Genomic DNA, 18,450 nt, shown 5'->3' with positions numbered 1-18,450 from the left:
TGGGTCGAATGGAATTTCTAGTTCTAGATCCCTGAGGAATCGCCACACTGACTTCCACAAGGGTTGAACTAGTTTACAGTCCCACCAACAGTGTAAAAGTGTTCCTATTTCTCCACATCCTCTCCAGCACCTGTTGTTTCCTGCCTTTTTAATGATTGCCATTCTAACTGGTGTGAGATGGTATCTCATTGTGGTTTTGATTTGCATTTCTCTGATGGCCAGTGATGGTGAGCATTTTTTCATGTGTTTTCTGGCTGCATAAATGTCTTCTTTTGAGAAGTGTCTGTTCATGTCCTTTGCCCACTTTTTGATGGGGTTGTTTGTTTTTTTCTTGTAAATTTGTTGGAGTTCATTGTAGATTCTGGATACTAGCCCTTTGTCAGATGAGTAGGTTGCGAAAATTTTCTCCCATTTTGTAGGTTGCCTGTTCACTCTGATGGTAGTTTCCTTTGCTGTGCAGAAGCTCTTTAGTTTAATTAGATCCCATTTGTCAATTTTGGCTTTTGTTGCCATTGCTTTTGGAGTTTTAGACATGAAGTCCTTGCCCATGCCTATGTCCTGAATGGTATTGCCTAGGTTTTCTTCTAGGGTTTTTATGGTTTTAGGTCTAACATTTAAGTCTTTAATCCATCTTGAATTAATTTTTGTATAAGGTGTAAGGAAGGGATCCAGTTTCAGCTTTCTACATATGGCTAGCCAGTTTTCCCAGCACCATTTATTAAATAGGGAATCCTTTCCCCATTGCTTGTTTTTCTCAGGTTTGTCAAAGATCAGATAGTTGTAGATATGTGGCATTATTTCTGAGGGCTCTGTTCTGTTCCATTAATCTATATCTCTGTTTTGGTACCAGTACCATGCTGTTTTGGTTACTGTAGCCTTGTAGTATAGTTTGAAGTCAGGTAGCGTGATGCCTCCAGCTTTGTTCTTTTGGCTTAGGATTGACTTGGCGATGCGGGCTCTTTTTTGGTTCCATATGAACTTTAAAGTAGTTTTTTCCAATTCTGTGAAGAAAGTCATTGGTAACTTGATGGGGATGGCATTGAATCTGTAAATTACCTTGGGAAGGATGGCCATTTTCATGATATTGATTCTTCCTACCCATGAGCATGGAATGTTCTTCCATTTGTTTGTATCCTCTTTTATTTCCTTGAGCAGTGGTTTGTAGTTCTCCTTGAAGAGGTCCTTCACATCCCTTGTAAGTTGGATTCCTAGGTATTTTATTCTCTTTGAAGCAATTGTGAATGGGAGTTCACTCATGATTTGGCTCTCTGTTTGTCTGTTATTGATGTATAAGAATGCTTGTGATTTTTGTACATTGATTTTGTATCCTGAGACTTTGCTGAAGTTGCTTATCAGCTTAAGGAGATTTTGGGCTGAGACAATGGGGTTTTCTAGATATACTATCATGTCATCTGCAAACAGGGACAATTTGACTTCCTCTTTTCCTAATTGAATACCCTTGATTTCCTTCTCTTGCCTAATTGCCCTGGCCAGAACTTCCAACACTATGTTGAATAGAAGTGGTGAGAGAGGGCATCCCTGTCTTGTGCCAGTTTTCAAAGGGAATGCTTCCAGTTTTTGCCCATTCAGTATGATATTGGCTGTGGGTTTGTCATAAATAGCTCTTATTATTTTGAGATACGTCCCATCAATACCTAATTTATTGAGAGTTTTTAGCATGAAGGGTTGTTGAATTTTGTCAAAGGCCTTTTCTGCATCTATTGAGATAATCATGTGGTTTTTGACTTTGGTTCTGTTTATATGCTGGATTACATTTATTGATTTGCGTATATTGAACCAGCCTTGCATCCCAGGGATGAAGCCCACTTGATCATGGTGGATAAGCTTTTTGATGTGCTGCTGGATTCTGTTTGCCAGTATTTTATTGAGGATTTTTGCATCAATGTTCATCAAGGATATTGGTCTAAAATTCTCTTTTTTTGTTGTGTCTCTGCCAGGCTTTGGTATCAGGATGATGCTGGCCTCATAAAATGAGTTAGGGAGGATTCCCTCTTTTTCTATTGATTGGAATAGTTTCAGAAGGAATGGTACCAGCTCCTCCTTGTACCTCTGGTAGAATTCGGCTGTGAACCCATCTGGTCCTGGACTTTTTTTGGTTGGTAAGCTATTGATTATTGCCACAATTTCAGATCCTGTTATTGGTCTATTCAGAGATTCAACTTCTTCCTGGTTTAGTCTTGGGAGGGTGTATGTGTTGAGGAATTTATCCATTTCTTCTAGATTTTCTAGTTTATTTGCGTAGAGGTGTTTGTAATATTCTCTGATGGTAGTTTGTATTTCTGTGGGATCAGTGGTGATATCCCCTTTATCATTTTTTATTGCATCTATTTGATTCTTCTCTCTTTTTTTCTTTATTAATCTTGCTAGTGGTCTATCAATTTTGTTGATCCTTTCAAAAAACCAGCTCCTGGATTCATTGATTTTTTGAAGGGTTTTTTGTGTCTCTATTTCCTTCAGTTCTGCTCTGATTTTAGTTATTTCTTCCCTTCTGCTAGCTTTTGAATGTGTTTGCTCTTGCTTTTCTAGTTCTTTTAATTGTGATGTTAGGGTGTCAATTTTGGATCTTTCCTGCTTTCTCTTGTGGGCATTTAGTGCTATAAATTTCCCTCTACACACTGCTTTGAATGCATCCCAGAGATTCTGGTATGTTGTGTCTTGGTTCTCGTTGGTTTCAAAGAACATCTTTATTTCTGCCTTCATTTCGTTATGTACCCAGTAGTCATTCAGGAGCAGGTTGTTCAGTTTCCATGTAGTTGAGCGGTTTTGAGTGAGATTCTTAATCCTGAGTTCTAGCTTGATTGCACTGTGATCTGAGAGATAGTTTGTTATAATTTCTGTTCTTTTACATTTATTGAGGAGAGCTTTACTTCCAAGTATATGGTCAATTTTGGAATAGGTGTGGTGTGGTGCTGAAAAAAATGTATATTCTGTTGATTTGGGGTGGAGAGTTCTGTAGATGTCTATTAGGTCTGCTTGGTGCAGAGCTGAGTTCAATTCCTGGGTATCCTTGTTGATTTTCTGTCTCGTTGATCTGTCTAATGTTGACAGTGGGGTGTTAAAGTCTCCCATTATTAATGTTTGGGAGTCTAAGTCTCTTTGTAGGTCACTCAGGACTTGCTTTATGAATCTGGGTGCTCCTGTATTGGGTGCATATATATTTAGGATAGTTAGCTCTTCTTGTTGAATTAATCCCTTTACCATTATGTAATGGCCTTCTTTGTCTCTTTTGATCTTTGTTGGTTTAAAGTCTGTTTTATCAGAGACTAGGATTGCAACCCCTGCCTTTTTTTGTTTTCCATTTGCTTGGTAGATCTTCCTCCATCCTTTTATTTTGAGCCTATGTGTGTCTCTGCACGTGAGATGGGTTTCCTGAATACAGCACACTGATGGGTCTTGAGTCTTTATCCAATTTGCCAGTCTGTGTCTTTTAATTGGAGCATTTAGTCCATTTACATTTAAAGTTAATATTGTTATGTGTGAATCTGATCCTGTCATTATGACGTTAGCTGGTTATTTTGCTCGTTAGTTGATGCAGTCCCTTCCTAGTCTCGATGGTCTTTACAATTCGGTATGATTTTGCAGTGGCTGGTACCGGTTGTGCCTTTCCATGTTTAGCGCTTCCTTCAGGAGCTCTTTTAGGGCAGGCCTGGTGGTGACAAAATCTCTTAGCATTTGCTTGTCTGTAAAGTATTTTATTTCTCCTTCAGTTATGAAGCTTAGTTTGGCAGGATATGAAATTCTGGGTTGAAAATTCTTTTCTTTAAGAATGTTGAATATTGGCCCCCACTCTCTTCTGGCTTGTAGGGTTTCTGCCGAGAGATCCGCTGTTAGTCTGATGGGCTTCCCTTTGATGGTAACCCGACCTTTCTCTCTGGCTGCCCTTAACATTTTTTCCTTCATTTCAACTTTGGTGAATCTGACAATTATGTGTCTTGGAGTTGCTCTTCTCGAGGAGTATCTCTGTGGCGTTCTCTGTATTTCCTGAATCTGAATGTTGGCCTGCCTTGCTAGATTGGGGAAGTTCTCCTGGATAATATCCTGTAGAATGTTTTCCAACTTGTTTCCATTCTCCCCGTCACTTTCAGGTACACCAATCAGACGTAGATTTGGTCTTTTCACATAGTCCCACATTTCTTGGAGGCTTTGCTCATTTCTTTTTATTCTTTTTTCTTTAAACTTCCCTTCTCGCTTCATTTCATTCATTTCATCTTCCAGGGCTGATACCCTTTCTTCCATTTGATCGCATCGGCTCCTGAGGCTTCTGCATTCTTCACGTAGTTCTCGAGCCTTGGTTTTCAGCTCCATCAGCTCCTTTAAGCACTTCTCTGTATTGGTTATTCTAGTTATACATTCTTCTAAATTTTTTTCAAAGTTTTCAACTTCTTTGCCTTTGGTTTGAATATCCTCCCGTAGCTCGGAGTAATTTGATCGTCTGAAGCCTTCTTCTCTCAGCTCGTCAAAGTCATTCTCCGTCCAGCTTTGTTCCGTTGCTGGTGAGGAACTGCGTTCCTTTGGAGGAGGAGAGGTGCTCTGCATTTTAGAGTTTCCAGTTTTTCTGCTCTGTTTTTTCCCCATCTTTGTGGTTTTATCTACTTTTGGTCTTTGATGATGGTGATGTACAGATGGGTTTTTGGTGTGGATGTCCTTTCTGCTAGTTTTCCTTCTAACAGACAGGACCCTCAGCTGCAGGTCTGTTGGAGTACCTGGCCGGCCGTGTGAGGTGTCAGTCTGCCCCTGCTGGGGGGTGCCTCCCAGTTAGGCTGCTCGGGGGTCAGGGGTCAGGGACCCACTTGAGGAGGCAGTCAGCCCGTTCTCAGATCTCCAGCTGCGTGCTGGGAGAACCACTGCTCTCCTCAAAGCTGTCAGACAGGGACATTTAAGTCTGCAGAGGTTACTGCTGTCTTTTTGTTTGTCTGTGCCCTGCCCCCAGAGGTGGAGCCTACAGAGGCAGGCAGGCCTCCTTGAGCTGTGGTGGGCTCCACCCAGTTCAAGCTTCCAGGCTGCTTTGTTTACCTAAGCGAGCCTGGGCAATGGCGGGCGCCCCTCCCCCAGCCTCGCTGCCGACTTGCTGTTTGGTCTCTGACTGCTGTGCTAGCAATCAGCGAGACTCTGTGGGCGTAGGACCCTCTGAGCCAGGTGCGGGCTATACTCTCCTGGGGCACCGTTTCCTAAGCCCGTCGGAAAAGCACAGTATTCGGGTGGGAGTGGCCCGATTTTCCAGGTGCCGTTTGTCACCCCTGGAAAGGGAACTCCGTGACCCCTTGCGCTTCCCGAGTGAGGCAATGCCTCGCCCCTGCTTCGGCTGGCGCACGGTGCGCTCACGCACTGACCTGCGCCCACTGTCTGGCACTCCCTAGTGAGATGAACACGGTACCTCAGATGGAAATGCAGAAATCACCCGTCTTCTGCGTCGCTCGCGCTGGGAGCTGTAGACCGGAGCTGTTCCTATTCGGCCATCTTGGCCGATTTTCACCTATTTTCAAGGCAGCTGCGTTCCAACGTACTACACAGTGCTTGTAAGGTTCTAGCTTCTAACTGGTAGTGCCAGGCCACTGTGGCCCTTGCTGTATCAGCCACCCCAAATTCCATTCTGCATTCAGGCGCAAGGAGGGAACCATGAAGGGAACTTGGATCCATGTGGTTCATCTATAGTTGATTCTGGACTGCTTAAATCTATGTAAAGATACTTTTTTTTTTTTTTTTTTTTTTTTTTTTTTTGAGACAGAGTCTCGCTCTGTCGCCCAGGCTGGAGAGCAGTGGCGCTATCTCAGCTCACTGCAAGCTCCGCCTCCTGAATTGACGCCATTCTCCCGCCTCAGCCTCCCGAGTAGCTGGGACTACAGGCGCCCGCCACCATGCCCGGCTAATTTTTTGTATTTTTAGTAGAGATGGGGTTTCATCGTGTTAGCGAGGATGGTCTCGATCTCCTGACCTCGTGATCCGCCCACCTCGGCCTCCCAAAGTGCTGGGATTATAGGCGTGAGCCACCGTGCCAGGCTGTAAAGATAGATTTAAGATGCCTCCTCCATCCCTAGGAGGCAACTTTCTTAGGCCTAAACATGCATTGTGGCTCAGGCCTGAAAACGCCTGTATACAGGGATGTGGGCTCAGAGCCCCTAGAGGGAGCCCTCACTCAACAGTCCAGGTACCAGAAACAGCTTGTTGGAAGGGAAAATGTAAATTAAGGTGTCATGCAATGGTGGTCTTTCCCCCAGGAATGATCAGTGTATACGGCCAAAATTAAGCCCTTTTTGAGCGTCCTTCCAATAGAAATTAGGATCACGAGGTGTGAGTTACAGAACACTGGGGCATCTTTGGGGAACTGAAACCAAGATTTTTTTTTCTCCAGATACTATTGAGGTTCTACTATGGTCTTTGGCAGCACTAGGTACTGAGCTGTGGGAGCAGTGTTGTATGGGATGACTGCTTTAGTACCTGGGAATTAGCTTGTTTCGAAACAAGTGTGGTTGTGGGGCCAAGGCTATGATAATTTTGTGGTTAACTCTTCTGACTCTAAAGTGAGCACATCAGAGACTCAGCCTCAAACCTAGTTCCTTCTGGAGCACAGTAGGAACAATCACTCTCTTAAAGACAATTCCAGCTACAGACACTTGAAAGAATCTCAACTGGACCTAGGCATCAAGAACTCCTCTGGCCAAGGCTGATCTGAATGAGAAATCTGGCAGGATAGTCTTGGGATTTATTTTTCTTAAAGTTTTGTACTTTGAACTCAGGTGGACAAAATAATTTGATGTGCTTTAGTTCCTTTAGACTTTAATGCCTTTAGATTTTTTTTAATCCAAAGGGACTTAATCTTTGAATTTTTTTCTCTAAAAGTTGAATAATAAAAGTTAAACTTCCAATTCAGATTTGGATATTATGTTGCTAGCATTTTATTCCTGGACTTTCATGCATTTTCTTATGGGAATGTTCTGTTGGGATCTAATCTCAATGCAGAACCTCTGATATGCTACGTGGGACAATGAGGTAGGAGAGAATTAGGGATGAGAAAAATGTTCAGTCTTTGGTACAGAGTAGCCTTTGAATTCATTTACTTACTAGTACACTGCTGGATCCAGAGCCTTCTGAGACCAAATGTTCACCAACAGCCCAAGCGAGTCACACCTGCAAAGGCTGGTGTTGGGAAGTGGCCTCAAAGGTGACAGGAGGTCTGCCTTCTGGAACAGCTGCTCTCCTCCTCCAGGCCATCAGTCACAGCCCTGGTTGAGCAATGGGCCAATGTTTCAAGAGAACTTAAACGGGGGAGCGTGAAAGGCCAACACTCTTCCCTAAGACTTCCCTAGTTTAAATCTACAGGGCAAGAAACACCCTCTGGCCTTTGTACTTCCACTTTGTACTTTGTACTGGCCCTGATGTAGTAGTCCCTGATTCTGATGAGTAAATTTTTAGTCAGTAAGTCTACTTGGCTCGGCCCACCCCTTGTGGAATTTGCTCTGTTTACATTTTTCTGCTCCTCTAAGAGCTCCGCCCTTTTGGGGTGGGCCAAGGTGACCGGTGGATGGATCAAGTCTGCCTAATTCCAGAATGCATTTCTAGCAGGTTCACTAGGCTAAACAGCTAGAAAGCCATGGTTCTAAGCTGGGTTCCATCAGCGATATGGACTTCACCTACTTTTTATTTCTCAAATGGTTCAAAACTCTGGTCAGGGAAAGGGTGCTATTTATTGGCCTTTCTCTAAAACCTCAATACCTACTACCTATACTTCTGTTGTTCTTAAAGCCCTTACAGTCTAACCTCAGACCTTCGATAACTTAAGTCAATCTGGGTAGGGCAAGATGCCGGGACACCCACTGGTGAACACTCAAGTGGGGGCCTTCCTCCTCCTCCCTCTCACTGTAACACAACCTCCTTCTGTTCCTTTAACACGCTAGGCTTATTTGTGCCAAGTGGCCTCCTCTCCCCAGAGACCATCCTTCTCCCGATTCAGACTACAGTCTTTCAAAGCTTGGTGAAATCCCATGTTTCTCACCCTGTCTCCTTTGAACTCTTGCAGCCACCACACTATCTCACACAACTGAGCACTTTCTTTTACAAGTCATCTTGATTCCATCGTTGGTCTAGTCAGGGTTTCTCAATGTCAGCCAGATCAATACCCTGGGTGGGTAATTGTTGTGAGGGCTGTCCTGGCCTCTGCCCCTAGAAGCCATATCCTATACCCTGCCCCCGAGATTTGTGTCTCTGGGAACTGCGAAGTGTCCCCTAGGCAAGCAAAATCATCCCTAGCTGAGAATCACTATGACTAGACTGGAAGACTTTGCCCTGGATGGCCAATTCCGCTGAGCAGCTGCCCAAAGCTTGGTCAGAAGGGCCTGGTTGGAAATTGAATAGGCTATAAAGAGCTGATTCGGCAGATAAGTTTTTAAAACTTAATGACTGATAGAGATAATACCCCTTAAGAGTCCCTATACTTCTCTATCCAAACTAAAATTAGGTAAAATCAGAAGCAAAGCTAAAATCTGTGCTTCCTAAAACACCTGAATGCTGGAATTTTTTTTTTTTGAGGCATGATTATCATCAACTAAGGAAAGATTCTCTCCTACAAATTCAGATATACTAATTACCGATCAAAAGACTAAATTGAGTAAATCCACATGAAGTGAGAAAATGAAAATGGAATGTACAATTCTATTCAATTAGAAGCAATTTTAGAGAATTTTATTTAACTGTCAATTTATCACCAACATCTAACATTTTATAGTTCAGGTACATTTGGGTAAGAACATTAGGGAGAAAATGTAAATTAAATACTATGAAAGTATGCTTTTAATGAAACATGGTCTCAGCAAAATATGGACACAAAAGTTTAGTGGTTTTATTGCATTGTTAGAAAATTATATTATGAAAGATATAAAAAAATCAATGTTTTTCTGCTTCTTTTATAATCAGTATGCCACCTTTTACCATTATGGCTTTAAATTTTCATTCTACCCAACAAGTTTCAAAGAATAGTTTATTACATGCCTTAATAAAACATTTAAAATATTTACAAATTCAAAATAGATGTTTTATAACTGAAAAAAGTTCACCTGAGAATTCACCGTAACATTGCCATTTTTTTCCCAAGTTGTTAATGTGACTGAGTGTCCACATGCAACCTGTATCGTCTACTGCATCTAACATACTTATTTCCTTATTTAAAATTAGTTAAGCAGTAAGCTATAGCAAACTGTTTAAAAAAATTACAGATGGAGAACCAAGACTGTATCCACATTTGTTTTGAATATGACAATTTCACAAATTATTTGCTATAGTTCCAGAATCTGAATAAGAAAAAAAATAAGGTTATTTTACTGAATTCAACATAACAGCTTTTAAAAAATCATCAAGCATTGAGAAGGCCAGTTCATAAAATAGTGAACAATGATCATGTGAATATGCAATATACAAAATGAAAACATTTCAAAATTCTGCATGAAGGAAAAGGCATACACTGTATACTCATAATCCTGTCATTTGTCTTCGGCAGCCTCAAAAAAAATATTGCCTTGAAACATTTTCTTAGAAAAAACTTCTTTAGAAGTTAATGTTAAAATAGGCATAAATGTGTAATGCTATGCAACATACAGAAAACTTCCCCACTTATGGCCAAAAGACAAAGGTAAAATCTTTTTTATCTGTCCATCTGCATTACAACTTGAAAATCATGTAGATATGAGGTAGTGTAGTTACTTGTATTACATGCTGGCTATTTAAAGTAATGCTAAATTTTAAGAAATTACACTTGGCCAATAATTCTATGTCATTAATAGAAACCCTTAATGCTAAACTGTTTATAGGTAGAGAGAAATTTAAACCAAGTGCTTTACAAATTATATTTAAGCTCTGGAGACAACTACATTTTATCATAAAATAGTAGGTAATCTTTCAAAGCAAGTACAGTAGCAATTAAAGCAAAAGATTATTTGACATTTGCACATACACAAACTGATACGACCAATAGTTGAGTGTACACTGAGGTAGGAAATCAAGGGTTCCATTGGCTTAAGATTTTATATTTTGTAAACCAGAAGTTCTTATATTATTTTATATTGTGAAGTTGAAATTTAAAATCACAAGTATCAAAGAAATACCTATATGGAGAGATATATATGTATACATACACATATACACACACACACATACACACATACACACACAAATTCTTTTGCAGTATGGGATGCATCATCAGAATTATTCTCCCTGACAAATTCTTGAGTGTACTTATAAAAGCTACTAGAAAATAAACAAGTCCAACTAATTTTCTCTTACAAATAAGTCAATGATAGAGATAACATACAAACCACTGAAAATATACTAGCAATATCCTCCCCCTACACCCTGATCAAAAAGGGTAACATTTGACAAATTACTCCAAGACATGAAGACTGGTCCCCATATACTCTCCAGGGCAAGGCCAAGTTGCTTCAGACTTATTCATACACAGTGGGTGGTGGCTGCCCACATTAGCTAGACAAGCCCTGCACTAGGCTCAGGATGCAGTCTACAGACGTGTCTCTTTCAGCCCTCTGATTTTGGTGAAATCAACACTATAAACTACTCCTCTGTACCATTAAAACTGGGTTCTGCCCATGTTTCTGTGAATGTGAATATACGCATTTTTTTTAATTGCTGAGAAGATCCATAGCTTTCATTTGACTCTCAAACAAATCTAACTCCAGCATGGCTAAAAGCCACTGCAAAATGTTATGCGATAGGTGCTCAGTTATCTATTTTGTAACAGGACTGAACAAACACTAAGACTGATCTTTAAATGCCCAAGTTAAAATGATTTGTGTGTCTTTATACCACACCAAATTTGGAGAAGAGAGCAAGGATTAAACCTGGTTTTCAAATGCAAACCCACAATAGAAAAAGATTGAGTTTCATCTTATTTCACAAACCTGCAGAGTTGCTGCAGATACATTTTTATCTGTAACAATCCTTTTTACAAGTGAATCATATGACTTCAAAAACAGGATGAAAAAAATGAACTGCACTCCTGGTAAAAAGTAAGCAATATTCTTTCCCCGTGATGTCTAGTTTTCTGGCATTGGTGACCCATGGTGGAAAAGTGAACAGCTTTACATGTTGGTAAGCTCTCCAGATTCTAGGGAGCCTGAGATAATGCTGCCAGTGTAATCACTCATGCCACTGTATTCTGAGTCCTATTTCTTCTTCCAAAGGGACAAAAATGCCAGGAAATAGGAAGTCCATGATGGGACCAGATATGGTAGAGACTGAAGGGGGGCGGGGGAAAGAGGGAAAGTGACACTTAATCTGTTCATGTAGCCAGACTTTATCTAGAGTCCATACTGAAGAGGAGAAGCAGCCCCCGTCTTAGGCCAACCACTTGCCTGTTTACTAAATCTTCCCAATGTAGCTTAAAGCCTGATTTTAGGAGCCGAAGAACAAAGCCCTAAGATTCAGGTAAGACCATCTTTTTTTCACAATGCAGCTCTACAAAAATATTCCCAGTAGCTGACACCCTGCTTCTGAGAATAGAACTCTATTAGCATTGCTTGGGAAGAAATTTTCTCTTAAACTAAAATATTAGAAAAAAGTGAAATTATTAAACTTCTGCAGGCCACTTCTTTTAGTAGGAACTATCTGTAGATGTTTCAAGCTGTTAAATTGCTGTCTGATATGCTGCAGTTTTCATTCTCCTACTTATTCTGAACAGCAGGAAGAGTTATTACTAGAGTTATTATTCTTTAAAACATGAGTTTTAAAGGTTTACTACATTTTCACATGGATTTTTCTGATATCCAGGAGGCAAAATCATTTCTTTGTCTCTTGTGGAAATCAAGGAGAAATCATGGTTGACTTAAAGGAAATTCCCTTATGGCAAACTACTAAAGGAAAAAAACAATATTGTTGAGCAACAGATGGTCATATTAGGCTTTCAAAACACTGCCAAAACTTCAGTAGAAAATTAGATGGTTTGACGGAAGTGAATGCAAGTTTACTCATCAGTAGTACATTTATCAGTCATCTGCTGACAGAAATCTGAGATCCCACCACTCTGACGACACTGTTCCACGGGCCCGGCTTGCTCAGAGGTGGCCGTGGACATCTGCTGGGACTCCTGCCCTCGCGCGTAGCCAGACTCACTGTTTCCTCTGGCACAGGGAGGCAGCACTGCTGGAGGCCGGTCAGATAAACTGAAAATTGATGGTAACGCCAGTTCACCATCAGGAGTACTTTTATCTTTTTCAGAAATTAAAAATGAAAGTGGGCAATCTGCAGCAGAGTACTTGGCGAGTATCTGTATTTGTTCTTGACTCAGAGCTGCTTCTTTACAAACTTTCTGGCAAAGTCCAGTTAGGTTCTGCTTTGTCTCGCCCAGAGTTGACAAAATGTGATCTCTTTCCTTCAACAAGCTCTCCTTTTCATTTTGCTGTGAAGTGGGGAAAGAGAACACAATGGCTTGTGTTTATTAGCTCAATCAACATTTCCAAGGCGATCAAATAATATACAGGGGCTTCTCATCAAATAAGATCACATGGAGTTTATCCTTTCAATTCCATTCAATTATACATTAAATACTAAAGGCCCAGAATCTCCCACCCAAAACTCTTGGGGTAGATGTATTCTGGCATTTTTCAGGTTTTGGAAAGATAGTATGGGTACACACACAATTTCTCTAGCAGGCCTGGGGCAGCACTTCCCTATCAACTATCTTTACATTTCTAAGTAAACATTAAAATAGCAAATAATGAAGAAAGTAGGATAAAGACTATGTAGTCTAATGTCAATTTGGGGCAGCTTTTTGGTCAAAAGAGTTTGTGACAAACATATGGTTTTTGGAGCTTTCCGGATTTACAGACTGTACATAACAGGTATGGATGGCATTTTGGATGGGATACAAGAAAAAAGTAAAAGTACAGTTAGCATAACTTAATTACTGAGACTCAAAGCATTCCAAGATTCAACTAATGACCGGCATTTGTTGAGCAGATACTCTGTGCCAGATATTGTGCTAAATGTTTTCCAACATGCAATCTCATCTATGTAATCCACACAACACCTCTCCTGATTTAAGCAACATCAAATCCACTGAAGAGATGGGACTGAGTTTAACATGCCTAGAGACAGCTGGTAGGTGAGTTACTGAAGTGTGAATTCGGATGGTAATTTTGTGCTTGCTAATTACCATTTTTGTTCTTATTATAATTTTAAGATATTACCCCTATAAGAAAGTCTACCATAGAATTTTTCAAAAGTTTTTCTGGTTCCTGCCTTCCTGTCCATGTCACTTATCACTGCTGACAGCATGTCTTTTCTATTATCATTCCATTTCATCCTTCTTGTTCTAACATCTTATTGCTTCTAATCTATTATGAGCCAGGAAACCAAATAATCAAGGTATTTATAAGAAAAGAGTAAATAAACACTTGCTAGAAAGTCAAAGGCTTTTCTTATGAAATTTATCACAACTCTCAACAAGTCAGTCTTGTTCTGTTTGCTTTCTGTTCATTGGAGGGTTCTGGAGAGTTGAGGCTGCCAGTTAACCTTGAGACAAGTTAGTTCACAGTGCTAATCTATAAGTGCCATCCTTTAGTCTTTTAAAAAGTCACTAAAAGGGTAAAACGAATTTTGCTTTATACAAAAGTACTGTTATGGTTTTATACAAAAGTATTACTATAAAATTATGTATGAATCCAATTATTGTTAGTTCTAAAATATTTTAAAGCCATGTAATATTTTGAGAAAATATACAATAAATACAAAACACTAAATTTTTATATGGCAAAGTATTCTCCAATCTGTTCAGATTTTTATATACAAGTTCTTTTTTTTTTTTTTTAAATAGATGTAGGTCAAGAATGTGTGTGTTAAGTATGTGTATGTAAGCAAAATCAATGTTTGGCCAGTACATTTTCTCTTATGCAAAGTTTATCAGTTGCACTCTTCTGATAAAATGAGTCTGCAGATACTGAAAGGACAAGAACGGTACCTGCTGCTTGTTCACAGTAGGAACCATTAAATGCAATCAACACCCATTTCTTTTTATGGTCTCTCAGAAGCCAATCCAAAGGAGGATAAAACAAAACTTCCAGAAGAAAGTGAGAAATAATCTTTCTTCAGTCATGGCAATATTCAGCCATGGATTCCTCTACCAAAGTTGGGATGAATCTATTCTAAACAGCAACAGAAAATTTTCAACTGCTGGTTGGTCTTTTAAATTAAATATGGTTAAACAAAATAAGGAGTACTTGAGCTTCCTCCCAGAAATTAGAACCACTACTTAACCTACAGATACTATGAAGATTACAAATATTTTATGACTTCTGTATCTTAATATCCACATGATCTTTAAATACTCTCACTCCTCCCACCCCACTAAATTAGGGATGACATCATTCTTTAAGTATACAAGATGGCTTGTTTCTTCACAACAACTAAAACAAATAGGCACAACCCTAGAACTCCACCAGAATTATTTCTATAAATTAAATGTTCCCATCTGTTCCCCTGCACTTTAACTCCTACACAGCTAAGCTTCTAAGCAGTTAGCTAATGTTTCCATTTCACTCTAAGTTTAAGACACATATTTACTATAATAGCGGTCAGCTTAATAACTAAAAGTAAAATACAAGTAATTCAAGTTAATCACTTAATGACATCAGTATTTAAGATACCTCCCAAAGTCACTACTTATAGTCATGAGTGGGACTCACTATTGGTGTCCTGCTACCTATCCCTACAATATATTTCCATTTTCCTATAAACACAACTGTATAAATCACGTTTGAAGTGCTGCACCTTTAATTACAGATCTATTTCTTAAAAAGGAATAAAATTGGCATTCTGGTACCATTCTGGATTTTATACCAACAAAAAAATCTTTACAGGCTGGGCACAGTGGCTCACGCCTGTAATCCCAGCACTTTGGGAGGCTGAGGTGGGCGGGTCATGTGAGGTCAGGAGTTCGAGATCAGCCTGGCCAACATGGTGAAAACCTGTCTCTAATAAAAATACAAAAAAATTAGCTGGGCATGGTGGCACACACCTTGTAATGCAGCTACAAGGGCAGGCTGAGGCAGGGGAATCACTTGAGCCTGGGAGACGGAGGTTGCAGTGAGCCGAGATTGTGCCACTGCACTCCAGCCTGGGTGACAGAGCAAGACTCTGTCTCAAAAAAAAAAAAACCTTTACATCTAAATCCTTATTTTGAATAGCTAGTGGACAATATTTATTCAAATACAGTTTTTTTAAAGATCATAAATATAACTCACCCAATAAAGATATAGAAGAATTTGGCACCAAAAGTACAAGTGACAATTTTATGATAGGGTAAAGAGTACTCACTGTTAGAAAATGGTCACTAATAGTTCCTTAGTAAGTAAAACCTCTGAACAGATAGTTCAGGGAAATCTACAAATGGCACTGAGAAATATAAGCAAAAATGCTCATTTTCACTCATAAGATAAAAATAAAAGCTACCACGAGATATCATGGTATCTCACTATCAGACTGGAAAAAACCCAAAAGCTGACAACAAATCTTGACTGAGGGTGTGGACAGACAGACACACATATACTGCTGCTGGAAGGCCAAATATGACAATTCCTATGGAGGGGAATCTGTTAATATCTAATAAAATTATGTATGTATTTACCCTTGATCCAACAATCCCACTTCTAGGAATGTGTCCTAGAGACACAGCTCCTTAAACACGAAACAGTATACAGTTATTCACTGCAGGATCCCAACTGTCCACCCACAGAAGGCTGGTTTGAACTGTATTACAGTCACTACTGAGTATTATGGAGCTGGAAAACGAAATGACAACCTCTCTGAACTACGAAAAAATATTTCCTATAAATCAATTCTTAAGTTTAAAAAGTACAGAAAAATGTATATAAAATACTTCTATGCAGCAGGACAGATAATAAGAATAGACATAAAATGTTAACACGTTTTTAGAAAAGAAACACAAGGAAAAAAAAATCCAGAAACTAATGAAAATGGTTACCTACAGGAAGTAGCTATGAATAGGGTATAAGTAGAAGATGAGATCAAGATTTGGAGTATATATTTTTTAAAATATAGTTTTAACTTTTGAACCATATAAACGTTTCACATTCAAAAATAAAACAAATTAAAAATGTAGGCCAGGCATGGTGGCTCATGCCTAAAATCTCAGCACTTTGGGAGGCCAAGGCAGGAGGATCGATTGAGCCCAGGAGTTTGGAGAGGAGCCTGGGCAACACAGCGAAACCTCATCTTGACAAAAAAAAAACAAAAAAATTACCCAGGCATGGTGGTGCGCACCTGTAGTCCTGGCTACTCAGAAGGCTGATGTGACAGGATTGCTTGATCCCAAGAAGTCAAGGCTGCAATGAGCCATGATTGTGCCACTGCACTCTAGCCTGGGTGACAGAGTGAAACCCTGTCTCAAAAATTGTAGAGTAAATCCCAGTAATATAAATAGAAAAAAAAATTAATTGTATACCAAATTGGTAACACAAATATTTCAAATAACTTTAAAGCTTCACACAGGGAAATATTTAAGCATAAAAAAGGCAAATAAATCTCAAACTCTACTCAATTTGTTTACTGTTAATACTGATTGTAATTTTTTTACTTTTTATACAGTGTGCCCTCACTTAAAATCATCGACAGGTTTTTGGAAACTGACTTTAAGAGAAACAATGCACAGCAGGTCCTCAACAAACATTTTGTTCACATCCTTTTTTATTTTATTATTTATTTATTTTTATTATACTTTAAGTTCTAGGGTACATGTGCACAACGTGCAGGTTTGTTACATATGTATACATGTGCCATGTTGGTGCGCTGCACCCATTAACTCGTCTTTTTTTTTTTTTTTTTTGAGACGGAGTTTCGGTCTTGTAGCCCAGGCTGGAGTGCAATGGCATGATCTCAGCTCACCGCAACCTCCACCTCCCAGGTTCAAGCAATTCTCCTGCCTCAGCCTCCCGAGTAGCTGGGATTACAGGTTTGCACCACCATGCCCAGCTAATTTTTGTATTTTTAGTAGAGACGGGGTTTCACCATGTTGGCCAGGCTGGCCTCGAACTCCTGACCTCAGGCGATCCACCCACCTCGGCCTCCCAAAGTGCTGGGATTACAGGCGTGAGCCACCGCACCCGGCACATTAGGTATATCTCCTAACGCTATCCCTCCCCACTCCCCCACCCCACGATAGGCCCCAGTGTGTGATGTTCCCCACCCTGTGTCCAAGTGTTCTCATTTTTATAACATCCTTTCATTATAAAGTTGATGGGGAAAAAAACTGGTTTCATTATCCATCATTTCATGTTAAGTGAGAACTTAGCGTATATTATAGAATAAAGGAAACAATACACTAATGTAATTGGAGCCAAAATTCTCCCTGTAAGTGATGAGAGATTAAACATAAACATATAAAAGAAGTGAAGACAAAAGCTCTATACTGCTAAATTTGGACTGGAAATACTACATAAACTCAGGATTTCTAATGTACTTTTTACTTTCATTTACTGAAGACTGATATATATGAATTCATGATATAATGAACTCTTTATACACAGACGCATATATTTCCTAGCTCTGTCCACTGAAAAAGGCCCAGAAGGAATAATACTCCAGCAGCAGGTAGGCTTTCCAAAGTCCAATATAACTGCTAGAAGAAACCAGGAGTTTTAAAGAAATGGGTGATTCCAAATCTTGAAACAATAGAGGTTAAAAAGTGAGACTATGGCAGGTGCTAGATGGTTATGTCAACAGGACAGGAGCTGGCTTGAATGGACTCTCCCTGGCCAAATATGAAAAATGTCAACATCAGAAAGAATAATGACTATTACTTATTCTAACAAATTGAATCAGAAAAAATTAATCCATGAGTCCACAGTGATTCCAAAGAGTGGGAGGGAGGGAAAAGAGAAAACAAGAAAAGGCCAGGCATGGTGGCTCATGTCTGTAATCCCAGCACTTTGGGAGGCTGAGGCAAGCAGATCACTTGAGGTCAGGAGTTCGAGACCAGGCTGGCCAACACAGTGAAAACCCATCACTTCTAAAGATACAAAAATTAGCTAGGTGTGGTGGTGGGCACCTGTAGTCCTAGCTATTCGGGAGGCTGAGGCAGGAGAATCACATGAACCTGGGAGGTAGAGGTTGCAGTGAGCTGAGATCACGCCACTGCACTCCACACTCCAGCCTAGGCAACAGAGTGAGACTCTGTTTCAAAAAAATAAAAAAATAAAAGAGAGAGAGAGGAAGGAAGAACAATCCTTTTTAATGAGGAATACCGACTAAAATAATGTAAATAGCATGAAAGAATTAGAAAAATCATGATTTTGTAATCATAGTAATCACAGTAAAGGTCATCAACATATTCTAAAGGATGTAGGAGTACTGGGGAACGGGATAATTATAATGTGCCCAAGTAACACATCACAGATAACTAAGCAACACACGGTG

At 39.8% G+C, this 18,450-nt stretch overlaps 1 protein-coding gene across 10 annotated transcripts in view; it reads right to left on the bottom strand.

The window, feature by feature from the left end:
- The window catches only part of BACH1 (BTB domain and CNC homolog 1), a 134,093-nt gene that overhangs the window by 76,447 nt on the left and 39,196 nt on the right, over positions 1–18,450 (bottom strand). For 6 of the 10 annotated variants that reach the window (XM_002830598.6, XM_009233866.3, XM_054542872.2 and 3 more), the window contains one exon: positions 8,676–12,418. The exons of the other annotated variants lie outside the window; for them this stretch is intronic. In XM_002830598.6, coding sequence (XP_002830644.2) covers positions 11,984–12,418 — 435 coding nt within the window. In that variant the 3' untranslated portion in view covers positions 8,676–11,983. Of the gene's footprint in view, positions 1–8,675; positions 12,419–18,450 lie in introns of those variants that run through there. 10 annotated transcript variants of the gene reach the window in all.

This window comes from Pongo abelii, chromosome 22 (assembly GCF_028885655.2).
Source record: "Pongo abelii isolate AG06213 chromosome 22, NHGRI_mPonAbe1-v2.0_pri, whole genome shotgun sequence".
NCBI classification, from domain to species: Eukaryota; Metazoa; Chordata; class Mammalia; order Primates; family Hominidae; genus Pongo; species Pongo abelii.
The sequence above is the reverse complement of the archived record's forward strand: the minus strand, read 5'-3'. Positions and strand labels throughout refer to the sequence as shown.